This window comes from Rhinoderma darwinii, chromosome 3 (assembly GCF_050947455.1).
Source record: "Rhinoderma darwinii isolate aRhiDar2 chromosome 3, aRhiDar2.hap1, whole genome shotgun sequence".
Taxonomy (NCBI): Eukaryota; Metazoa; Chordata; class Amphibia; order Anura; family Rhinodermatidae; genus Rhinoderma; species Rhinoderma darwinii.
In genome coordinates, this window is record NC_134689.1 from 237,298,261 (window position 1) to 237,311,245 (window position 12,985).

Sequence of the window (12,985 nt, forward strand, 5' to 3'; positions counted from 1 at the left end):
TATCGTAAATACTGCGGAATCTCAGCATAATACAGTAGCAGCAAAGTGGATGACGCACGCTGCGTAAATGATAAGCGGAAAAAACGGTCAGAAATTGACCTGCGGTGCATTTTTTTAATTTGCAGCATGTCAATTGTATTTGCGTAATCGCTTCTGTTTTGTTGCGGGATTTCCCCATTGAATTCAATGAGCTAAAACCAGCTACAAATAGCAAATGATGCGATTTTTGCATCGGAAAAGCAGCGATTCCACCGCAAAAAACACAACTCCTAGGGTATGTTCACATGCTTAACAAAAACCGTCTGAAAATACGGAGCTGTTTTCAGAGAGAACAGCCTCTGGGTATGTTCACACTGAGTTTTTTGCAGGCAGAAAATTCTGCCTGGAAAAATCAGCTCCGGTTTTTTTAAGTGGTTTTGAACCACACGCGTTTGACGCCTTTTTTACTGCATTTTTTGCAACTTTTTTGTTAGCTATCTCTTCAACAGAAAGATGGAATAACCGCAAGCGTTTTTTACCGAAAAATGTGTCAAAAAACGCGTTTATTTCCGTCTCCCATTGATTTCAAAGGGCTTTTTGAGGCGGAAAACGCCTCAAGATAGGGCATGTCGCTTCTTTTGTCGCTCGTGGTAAAAAACCGCCTCTACCTCCCATTGAAATCAATGGGAGTCAATTTCGGCCGTCTTTTGCCGCAGTTCCTGTGGCAAAAACCGCTGCAAAAAACTGTGTGAACAGGGCCTTTTGAGGCTTCTTTTCAGGCGTTTTTCATAGTGTTCAATGGAAAATCATCTCCAAAAAACGCCTCAAGAAGTGACATGCTACTTCTTTTTACGGAGCGTCTTTTTATGCTCCGTTTTTTAAAACAGTGGCGTAAAAAGACACCTTGTATGAACTAAATGCTGTTTTTCCCATTGATCTCAATGGGCAGATGTTTGTAGGCGTTCAGCTTCCGATTTTTTCAGCCATTTTTCGAGGCGTAAACGCCCCAAAATACGCCTGAAAACACTGTGTGAACATACCCTTATACTTACCCAGAATTCTGTGCTTCTTCACTCAGGCCGGCCTCCCGGTAGAAACGTCATCCTTGGAGGGCGGGCTGCAGGATGTCAGAGGTTTTTTTTCCCAAATTCTGTTTTCCACAGCGGACATTCCGAGTGAAAAACTGCAACACAATTTGGTGCGTTTTTTTGACCGGAATTCCATGTGGCCGCCAGAGTGGATAGGCTGTATACTTTTACGCAGCGTATTCACCCTGTGAGAACTTACCCTAAATGTCCGGAATTACAAGTCAAATACACCACGTGCGACTGCACCCTAAAACACAAGAGGCCTAAAGGATGGACTTTTTTTTTTTTTTCAAATGTGGGCCACGTAGTTCGGTGAGGGATTTACGACAGGGCAGGAGATGTACTCTACTTGGGGTCTTTCACAAGGCTGCAAACAATAAAGACCAACCCCTACAAACCTTATTATATATGTAGTTCGCAGCTTTCTATCCAAACACTAGAAAATAAATGAATAACCTGAATTATAGGAGCGCTCAATAATCCGATAGTAATGGGTCTGGATTATTAGTGAGATATGGCTGACACATTATATTACAGCCAGCAGGGGGAGCTACTACTTTGTGTTTCTACAACTCTATGATAGGAACACGTGACTGCCGACTCTGCCGGAGATATTACTGTACATTGAGACGTCCCGATACACATTTGTTTCCCGCGGGTGAGTAGATATAGCGGGACTTGAGGCGTCTGTGGCTGTTCGGCTTCTGGTATATATTCCCTGAGTGACCGGGCACGCTGGTTCTTATAGTTCATAGCTTCAGCTTTACAGGGCTATAGTAATACTACAGGGCTACACGTGAGTATATGTATGATGAATGTGTGTCCATAATCACCAGCCCGGTGCTAACGTTCTATATGTAATGTCACCTCAACAGGATGGACAGCGCTTCCACGTGTTTCTGCTCAGAGTCTGACTTCTGCTCAGACTGTGGCTCGGTGCTGCCCCCTCCTGGAATTCAGGACACTGTCACCTGCCTGTGCTGCGGTCACCGTACACATGTGACAGGCAAGTACTCGCTCCAGTATAACAACCAATCAACTTCCATCTCTTATTTTCCAGTGCACTTTGAAAAATGAAAGCTGCAATCTTATTGGTTGCAATGAACAACTCCTTAGTTTTGTTAAATCTCTTGGTTTCTCACTCTTTTTTTTTTTTTTTATGTGTGATCTATTCTAGAATTCCTGATGAAATGTGTCCAGAGGTCGGTAGTGTTTAATAAACTTGACACCATAGTGGTGTCAAATGAGAGCGATGAAGCAGGAGCCTTAAAAGGACCCCAGGTAAGATACTGCATGATCCAGTCACCACTTTATTTCATGCGCGTAGAGATGAGCTCGCAGAATTTCACCTACTGCAAGTTTCATGTTAGCGGAGCCAGATTTCAAAAGCCCTAAAGCATTTCAGCCTCCGTTGTCTTATATGCTTTAAATATGTCTCTGCAGTAGGAAATGTGTGCACATCTGTATTGGGAGCATCTCTTTCCTATGTGTTCTGGTTCCTTGCCCAGAGCTCCTGGAAACAAAGGAGCAGAAAGTTTCTGGATGGATTGTTCCTCCTGGTGCTAAAGAGGTTGTACCAGAATCTGCAAATATTCCCTATCCACAGGGTAGGTGATAATTGTCTGAACGCTATAGATCCCACTGCCAGGACCCCCCAATAATCGAGAGAACGGGGTCCCAAACCCCCCTTCCACCTTCTGCAATGAGGAGGAGTTTTAATAGAGCGGCGGTCGAGCAGAACAATAGAAATAGCCAACGCAGATGTGAACAGAGCCTAATATATATGTGTGCTCATGTTTATAATTCTAAAAATGGCTAACGCTGAGCACAGGTATAGCAGAGGTCCAAACTATGTCCAGAGTCAGCCCAGCCGTCTACCAGGACATTTTCGAGCACTTCATGCTTCCCTCTGCTGACAAGCTTTATGGAGATGCGGATTTCATTTTCCAGCAGGACTTGGCACCTGCCCACACTGCCAAAAGTACCAATACCTGGTTTAATAACCACAGTATCACTGTGATTGATTGGCCAGCAAACTCACCTGACCTAAACCTCATAGAGAATCTATAGGGTATTGTCAAGAGGAAGATGAGAGACACCAGACCCAACAATGCAGGCGAGCTGAAGGCCACTATCAAAGCAACCTGGGCTTCCAGAAGGCTGGGTTCACACGACCACATTAACGTCCGTAATGGACGGATGTATTTCGGCCGGAAGTCCCGGACCGAACACGCTGCAGGGAGCCGGGCTCCTAGCATCATAGTTATGTACGATGCTAGGAGTCCCTGCCTCTCCATGGAACTACTGTCTCGTACTGAAAACATTATTACAGTACGGGACAGTTGTCCTGCAGAGAGGCAGGGACTCCTAGCGTCGTACATAACTACGATGCTAGGAGCCCGGCTCCCTGCACTGAGTTCGGTCCGGGACTTCCGGCCGAAATACGTCCGTCCATTACGGACGTTAATGTGGTCGTGTGAACCCAGCCTAACACCTCTGCAGTGCCACAGGTTGATCGCGTCCATGCTACGCCGCATTGATGCAGTAATTCATGCAAAAGGAGCCCGATCAAGTATTGAGTGCAGATACTGCACATACTTTTCAGTAGGACAACATTTCGGTATTAAAAATCATTTTTGAATTTGGGCTTATATAATATTCTAATTTTGTGAGAGACTAAATTTTGGGTTTTCATTAACTGTTAGCCATAATAAACATTAACCCCTTAAGGACGCAGTCTGTTTTCGCCTTGTGGACGCAGCCGATTTTTTTCAAATCTGACGTGTCACTTTATGTGGTAATAACTTTGGAATGCTTTTACCTATCCAAGCGATTCTGAGATTTTTTTCTTGACATATTGTTCTTTATGTTAGTGGAAACATTTGATCAATAAGTTCAGTATTTGTTTGTGAAAAGCACCAAACTTTAGAGAAAATTTGCAAAAATTAAAATTTTTCTCAATTTAAATGTATCTGCTTGTAAGACAGATAGTAATACCACACAAAATAGTTACTAATTAACATCCCCCATATGTCTACTTTATGTTGGCATCGTTTTTTTTTTTATATCCTTTTTTTTTTTTTCTAGGACGTTACAAGGCTTAGAACTTTAGCAGCAATTTCCCACATTTTCAAGAAAATTTCCAAAACCTATTTTTATAGGGGCCAATTCATTTCTGAAGTGGCTTTGACGGCCTTATATATTAGAAACCCCCATAAGTCACCCAATTTTAAAAACTGCACCCCTCAAAGTATTCAATACAGCATTTAGAAAGTTTCTTAACCCTTTAGGCGTTTCAGAGGAATTAAAGCAATGTAGAGGGGAAATTTACAAATCATTTTTTTTTTTCCGAAAATCCATTTTAATCAATTTTTTTCTGTAACACAAAAGGTTTTACCAGAGAGACACAACTCAATATTTATTGCCCAGAATCTGCAGTTTAGAAATATCCCACATGTGGCCCTAGTGTGGTAATGGACTGAAATATCGGCCTCAGAAGCAAAAGAGCACCTAGTGGATTTTGGGACCTCCTTTTTGTTAGAATATATATTTTAGGCACCATGTCAGGTTTGAAGAGGTCTTGTGGGGCCAAAACAGTGGAAACACCCCCAAAAATACACCATTTGGCAAACTACACCACTCAAGGAATTTATCAAGGGGTATAGACCATTTTAACCCTACAGGTTTTTTTCTGAATTTAGTGAAATTCGTCCGTAAAAATGAAAATCTAAATTTTTTTCAATAAAACGTAGAAATTATAAATTTTTACAAGGAATAAAGAAGAAAAAGCACGCCAAGATTTATAAAGCAATTTCTCCTGATTACGGCAATACCCCATATGTGGTAATAAACGGCTGCTTGGACACACCGCAGGGCTCAGACTGGAAGGAGTGCCATTTGGCTTTTGGAGCTCAAGTTTGCTGGATTGGTTTTTGGGTGTCATGTCGCATTTGTAAAGTCCCTGCGGGACCAAATCAGTGGACATCCCCCAGAAGTAACACTTTGGGAAACTACAGCCCTAAAAATAATTTATTTAGGGGTATAGTGAGCATTTTGATCCCATAGGTTTTTTGCTGAATTTAGTGTAATTAGGCCGTAAAAACTTCTATTGTTTTTTTTTAATTATTATTATTAATTTTTTTTGCGGCGTTCACTGTGCACTATAAATGATATATTTAATTTATTCTGTGGGTCGATGCGATTACAGCGATACCATATGTATATAGGTTTTTTTTTATATTTTACGGTGTTTGCACGATAAAATCACGGTTTTAATAAAAGAGCTACAACTTTTTTATTTTTCCATCAAGAACATTGTGTGAGGACTTGTTTTTTGAGGGACAAACTGTAGTTTTTATTGGTTCCATTTTTGAGTACATGCAACTTTTTGATCCCTAATTACATTTTTTGGCAGCTGAAGTGACTAAAAATAGCGATTATGTTAAATTGTTTTTGGTTTTGTTTTTTTTGTTTTTTATGACGGTCACTGTGCGGGATAAATTACATTATATTTTTATAGTTCAGGCCGTTATGGACGCGGCGATACCAATTCTGCATGGTTTATTTCTTTTTTTTTTTTTTTTCCAATAATAAAGGACTTTGCTTTTGTAAATGTTTTTTTGTAAATGTTTTTTTTTTTTAGTCCCACTAGGGACTTGAAGATCCAAGTGTTAGATCGTTGTTATAATACCCTGCAATACTTATGTATTGTAGGGTATTATATCTGTCAGTTTCACACTGACAGGGGGCATATTAGCCTTTTTATAGATGGTAGACCGGAAGCCTTTGGTAGGCTTCCGGTTGCCATAGCAACAATCGGCTACCGCAATCGTGTAGCTGGGTGCCGATTATTGTTATAACAACTTAAATGTGACGGTAGCTATTGACTGCCGCATTTAAGGGGTTAATCGGTTCGGATCACCGCTGTCATCTGACACGATGTTTTCCCCCAGTACTAAGGCTGCAATTACAAACTCATTTGCTTCTATTGTGCACGGACACCTTCCCGTTTGTTTACGGGAGGGTGTCCGGGCGTAGAAATGTTTTCCGAAAATTATGGTACATGTCTGTTCTTTTGCATTTTACGTGCCGTGCTCTCGTACTTTGTATGAGATCACGGCCCGAAAATGCGGGTGGCCATCGGCGTGCGCAGGCCGTGATTACGGGCACAGCTGTGTGCATGGGGCCTAATATATGAGTTTCACTTTTAGAATTGAATTACAGAAATAAATAAACTTTTTGATATTCTAATTCATTGAGAAGGACTAGTACATAAAGCTGGAAGCCCATTTAACGTCCAGTGTCACTCTCTTTTGCATATGTTTAGCCATCTTATGAGTCTTCTATCTTTCAGATCGATAGGCGCTGCAACCGTTGTGGGTGTGAGAAGATGGTCTATTACACCAGACAGATGCGCTCCGCAGATGAGGGACAGACAGTTTTTTATACATGTGTGCAATGCCGGTACGTATACCTTTTGTGGTGTTTGTATGGTGTTCGCTATATGTAAGGTTTACTTTAAGGTTGTATAGAAATATGAAACATGTAGATACAGTTGCAAGAAAAAGTAAGTGAGCCCTTTGAAGTCATAAATATAGACAAACACAATCTAACTAATCTAATAACGCACAAACCGTTGTACTGGTCGTGTCTTTAAAATCTTCAGGACAGGGAGAAAAAGTAAGTGAACCTCTGTGTTAATGACTTACAAATTAGCTCTTTGAGAAAAGGTGTTTCAACTAACCGGTTCAGGACCAGGCTATTTTGTGCCTTCAGGACCAGTCACTGTTTAGCCATTTTTAGCATGTGTTCAATAAACGGCGCTAACTTTTTTTAATATTTTGGGCTAGCGACGTCGTTTTTAGTGAGTTTTAGTGACTATTGTCACAAATTGTTGGAGGCTGCTGCTAGGTTTAACTAGACCCAACAGAGCCCAAACTTCATCCCAGCAATCATGTGACCAGTCAAATAATCACCGTGACCAATAAAGGCAGCGGCACAGCCGCTTACCTCTATTCTATACATAGCGCCCATTTCAATCTTCTCTCCAGTGTCCCCGGCAGTCTCAAACTGCGGGGACCAGACATTTAGATCACTCCGGCAGCCAGCTAAAGTCTGCACCATAGATATAGTATGGCACAGGTTTTATATATACAGTATGTGGTCCTTAATCAGTTAAGGAGATAAGATTGGAAGTGTGGTTTTCACAGGTGCTTTGCCCATTAAATAAAGGCACACAAAGCATGGTTACTGACAATCGATGTGTGATATAGGAAAACAAAAGGGCAGGGTGCCTCATAGGTCAGTATGCAGCAATGGTCTGTCACATATAAAAACAGATAAGGTTATGCTCACCTGTAGGTGTTGTGTTGAAGAAACACCAGCTTTTAGCGCTTGTAGTATATATAGAAGTTGCAGCAGTCACAGGATCATCGCTTGACCTCAATGGATCATCGGCACATCAGTGGCGAGAAGTGAGCAGAAAAGGACCTGGATAGGCGCATCCATCTGAATGGAAACCAGAACTTGAGTCCGTAGTGTTTAGGCTAAGGTTTCTTTATTAAAATTTCATATATAACATGTTTCGAAGTGCTGTCCCCTCTTTATCAGATAGCTGAGATATTAGCTAAAAGGAATCTACAGATTAATAAAGTCCAGGGTTTACTTACTTTTTCTCCCTGTACTGTGGATGTTTACTCAATGTGATCAATAAAAGACATGAACAGTACAAGTGTTGTGTGTTATTAGTTTAGTTAGATTGTGTTCGTCTAGAATTGTGACTTAAAATGTGGTCTGATTATTATTTGTCACAATTCTAGACGAACACAATCTAACTAAACTAATAACACACAATCAGTTGTACTGTTCATGTCTTTTATTGATCACAGTACATGGAGAAAGAGTAAGGGTATGTGCACACACACTAATTACGTCCGTAATTGACGGACGTATTTCGGCCGCAAGTCCCGGACCGAACACAGTGCAGGGAGCCGGGCTCCTAGCATCATACATATGTACGATGCTAGGAGTCTCTGCCTCGCTGCAGGACAACTGTCCCGTACTGTAATCATGTTTTCAGTACGTGACAGTGGTCCTGCAGCGAGGCAGGGACTCCTAGCATCGTACATAAGTATGATGGTAGGAGCCCGGCTCCCTGCACTGTGTTCGGTCCGGGACTTGCGGCCGAAATACGTCCGTCAATTACGGACGTAATTAGTGTGTGTGCACATACCCTAAGTGAACCCTCTGGAATCACATGGATTTTTGCATTGATCACTAATAAAATGTAGTCTGATTATTATTTATTAGTGATCAATGCAGAAATCAAACATGATTCCAGAGGGTTCACTTACTCTCTTTCAGTTGTATTTTGTGAATGGAAATTTACAGCAGAAAACAAACTATTGGTCAGTGTGGGCTTTTCTTTTTTCCTTACTTATTGTCAAAGGACACTCCTAAAATGCTGATCACAACGTGTTCCTGGACCCCCCAGCGTATAGCTGTAATCTATGGGGAAACCTGGCAGCAAATGTTCAATTTCCCAGCAGTGACACCACAGGGCAAATTAAAGGGCTTTTATGAGTTAAATTTTTATGTTGGCACTGATTCGAAAGTCTCCTGTATGGGTGGACGTGATCTGTAACAATGGATTCATACCCAAATCGGTTCAGAGTGCCTTCCACATGGATGAGTGGGCCCAGAGAATGCCATGAAAAAATTCCCCAGACCATAATGCTGCCGCCACCATCTTGTGTTCTTCCAGCAATGGTTGCAGGGTGTTTGTTCTCTGGTGTTTCTCACCAATTTCCATCCGTTCCATGAAGCAGAAAACATGACTCATCGGAGAAGGCAACCCTTTGTCAATCATCGGTGGTCCAATTCTGATACTGCCGGTAAATTGAAGCTTTTTTTTCCGATGCACCTTTGGTAACAAAGGAGCAGTGACCATCTGTCTGCTTCGGAGCCCCATACGCAGTAGGGTTCGCTTAACTGTTGTTTTCAACACGTCTGGTAGTCCCCTGGTTGATTTTCATGGTGATCTGCTCCACGGTAGTGTGTCTTTCGGCCCTCACGCACCTTTGTTCACCTCACATCAATGGCATGTGCTCCGCAGTTTCCATGTCGGTTATTCCCAATGGTGCCATTTGTCCACTCAAGATACACTTTCACCACAGAAGCACGCGAACCGTTCACAAACTGCGCTGTTTGAAAAATACTTCCACCCTTGGCCCGAAAGCCAATAATTATCCCTTTTTGAAACTCTGATAAATGGCCCCTTTTACCCATGGCAACGAGTGATATGTGTTCAGACAGCCTTTCGCACACATTGTATACCCACCACGCCAGCCCACGACACATCACTTCCTTCATGGGCTACACGCTGCCGAGATTAAAAGTAGGAGGTAATTATAATAATGTGACTCGCCTCTGTATATAAAAATCATATAATCTTTGTGTAACTTATTTACTATTTTCCCCTTTTACAGTTTTCAGGAGAAAGAAGATTCTTGATGCAGTGATTTCCATATTGTTTGAATCCAATAAATCTCCATTTAAGTTGATTATAATAAAGCATTGTATTTTGTTCACACTTTTTTTTTTATATACATTATATTTGAATTCTGATTTTGGTTTTGTCTTTGATGCTTGACTTGGTAACTGTTGTGCCTTAACCCCTTCCCCCTTCTTGCATTCTGGGCCCTAATGACCAAGCCATATTTTACGTTTTTCCATTGTCACATTCAAAGAGCTCTAACTTTTTTTTTTGCATCGACATAGCTGTATAAGGTCTTGTTTCTTGCAGGACAAGTTGTACTTTTTAATAGTACCATTTTGGGGTACATATAATTTATTCATTAACTTTTATTAACTTTTTTTGGGGGGGTATAGAAGAAAACCTGAAATTTCGTCACTCTTTTTTGCGTCCTAAATCTATGCCGTTTACCGTGTGGTATAAATAACACAATGAGGCTGGGTTCACACGTGGCGGAATTTCACTTAAATTCCGCTGCGGACACTCCGCAGCGTTAATCCGCAGCGGAGCCGTTTGTCCATTGACTTACACTTTAATTTAGCAGTTTTCGTTTAGACGAGGCGTAAAATTCCGCTGCGGAGCATAGGCTGCGGAGCGGAATTTGGTGTCCGCAGCATGCTCTGTCTGTTGCGGAGCAGTGGCGGACTCATGGCGGAATTTCTCCATTGACTTCAATGGAGATTCTAATTTCCGCAATGAAGTCCGCAGCTGTCATGCACATGTTATGTGTGCTGCGGATCCGTCTTGCTTTTTTAACTTGACATTTCTTCATTCTGGCTGGACCTATGTATTTCTAGGTCTACAGCCAGACTGAGGAAGTCAATGGGGCTCCCGTAATGACGGGAGCGTTGCTAGGAGACGTCAGTAAATAGTCACTGTCCAGGGTGCTGAAAGAGTTAAGCGATCGGCAGTAACTGTTTCTGCACCCGGGACAGTGACTACCGATCCCAATATACATGTATCTGTAAAAAAAAATGAAGTTCATACTTACCGAGAACTCCCTGCTTCTGTCTCCAGTCCGGCCTCCCAGGATGACGTTTCAGTCTAAGTGACGGCTGCAGCCAATCACAGGCTAATAACAGGCTGCAGCGGTCACATGGACTGCCGCGTCATCCAGGGATGTCGGGCTGGATGCCGAAGGAGGGACGCGTCACCAAGACAACGGCCGGTAAGTATGAATTTCTTTGACTTTCACAAGGGAAAGTGCTGTCCCTTCTCTCTATCCTGCACTGATAGGGAGAAGGGAAGTACTTTTACCGCAGTCCGCAGCAGCTAGTCCGCATCAATTTACTGCACATTTTGTGCAGATCCGCAGCAGAATCTGCAACGCAGATTCTGTGCGGCATTGATGCGGACAGTTGCGGAGGAAATCCGCCACGAGTGGTCATGCCCTAACTTTATTCAGCGGGTTGTTGCGATTGCAAAGATACCAAATTTGTATAGATTTTGTATGTTTTACTACTTACACAGTAAAAACACTTTTTTTTCAAAATTATTTGTTTTTGTGTCTCCATATTTGAAGAGTCATAACTTTTTATTGTTCCGCCGATGCAGTTGTATGAGGGCTCTTTTTTTGCGAGATGACTTGTAGTTTTTATTGGTACCATTTTGGAGTAGATGCGACTTTTTGATCACTTTTTATCACATTTTTTTTATAGTCTGGGTCATTACGGTCGCGGCGATACCAAATAGGTGTAACTTTTTTGCTTTATTGTGTTTTTTTAATAGTAAAGTAGTTTGTAAGGGGGAAAAATTATTTTATTTTTTTATTAACTTTATTCAAGTGTTTTTTTAAACTTTTTTACTAGTCCCACTAGGGGACTTTAAAGGGAATGTGTTGCCAGAAAAACATGTTTTTTTTTAAAAAATTAAACATTTAGTGTGTGGGTGATTAAACATTGTTCAAATTTTTTTAATTTTTTTCGCGAGTCAGGAAATATTATAAATTATTTCTAATTTATAATACTACCCATTTTTGGTCACTAGATGGAGCTAGTTCCCAAAATTTCAGCATTGCAACATTGGGTTAAAAGCCCTCACTCTAGTGAGCTCTCAGCATCCCCCCCTCCTTTATCCTGGCTAGTGCCGGGATAAACGAGGGGTTTGAAAGGTTTAACCTCCTACACTGTGTGTCGCCATTTTTTGAGGTAACCCACAGTGTAGTAGGTTTACATACAGTAGTAAACACACACAAACACTAACATACATTGAAATCTCTTACCTGCTCCTGCCGCCGCGGCTCCCTCCGGCCCGTCCGCTCCGTTTGCTGCCGCTGTTCCATGTGCACAAGTCCGGAAGCCGCGACCGGAAGTAGTATTATTACTGTCCGGCCGCGACTTCCGGTCCACAGTAAAATGGCGCCGGACGGCGCCAATTTCGAATAGGACTGTGTGGGAGCGGCGCATGCGCAGTTCCCACACAGACGCCGTACACGGCAGTCAATGGGACGGGAGCCGTTCGCAGTCCCTATGGGACTGTGGCTGCCGTATTCCATGTCTGTGTGTGTCGTTAATCGACACACACAGAAATGGAACAAAAAATGGCAGCCCCCATAGGGAAGAAAAAGTGTAAAAATAAGAAACAGTAAAACACAAACACACAAATGAATATAAACGTTTTTATTAAAGCACTAACATCTTTAACATATAAAAAAATTATTTGTGATGACACTGTTCCTTTAATATGCAATCATCCGATCGCTTTTATAATACACTGCAATACTTTTGTATTGCAGTTTATTACTGCCTGTCTGTTTAAAACGGACAGGCATCTGCTAGGACATGCCTCGGCATGACCTAGCAGGCATTTACTACAGGCGGACCTGGGGACTTTATTAGGCCCACGGCTGCCATCGGAGACACAGACACTCGGCAATCTTATCGCCGGGTGCCGGTGGGATGAGAGGGAGCTCCCTCCGTCTCTCCAAAACCACTCAGATGCGGTGCACGCTATTGAGCACCGGATCTGAGGGGTTAAACGTGTGTTATACTAATATTGATCTCACCCGTTCGAGCAGGGCCGCTCGCAGCCTTCAGCTACCTCTGAGAGCAGGGACATTTATCAGCTCCCTGCTCTGTTTACTTTATTCTGTTGCAGCGCCGTGAAAAGGCTATTGCATCAGAATAAAGCCCACTAATGACTGCCGTGAAAAGGCTTATCGGCGGTCATTAAGGGGTTAATAGGGCTGTCCAGAGTGCATCTTAGTTTAATAGTGATCGTGACAATTTAAATTAAAAACACCAACCCCCCGAAATAAACAATTATATACATTGGGGACTGCAAAGGGAAGAGGAAGAAGTTGCCCCCTGGCAACCAGTCATGTTGCTGCTCTTATAACATACATCAGAATAAATTCCAGATCATGGGGAACAATATAAAGACACGA

At 42.2% G+C, this 12,985-nt stretch overlaps 1 protein-coding gene across 2 annotated transcripts; it reads left to right on the plus strand.

Annotated features, from left to right (window-relative positions):
• Positions 1-1,642: 1,642 nt before the first annotated feature.
• Positions 1,643-9,657, plus strand: POLR1H (RNA polymerase I subunit H). Of its 2 annotated transcripts, none has more exons than XM_075855110.1 (5): positions 1,643-1,725; positions 1,943-2,073; positions 2,245-2,348; positions 6,421-6,530; positions 9,554-9,657. In XM_075855110.1, the coding sequence occupies exons 2-5, from the start codon at positions 1,944-1,946 to the stop codon at positions 9,576-9,578; spliced, it is 369 nt and encodes a 122-aa protein (XP_075711225.1). In that variant the 5' UTR covers positions 1,643-1,725; position 1,943; the 3' UTR covers positions 9,579-9,657. The 2 variants fall into 2 exon arrangements, with proteins under 2 accessions (XP_075711225.1, XP_075711226.1); XM_075855111.1 differs by lacking the exon at positions 1,643-1,725 and adding an exon at positions 1,732-1,863.
• The last annotated feature ends 3,328 nt before the right edge of the window (positions 9,658-12,985 follow it).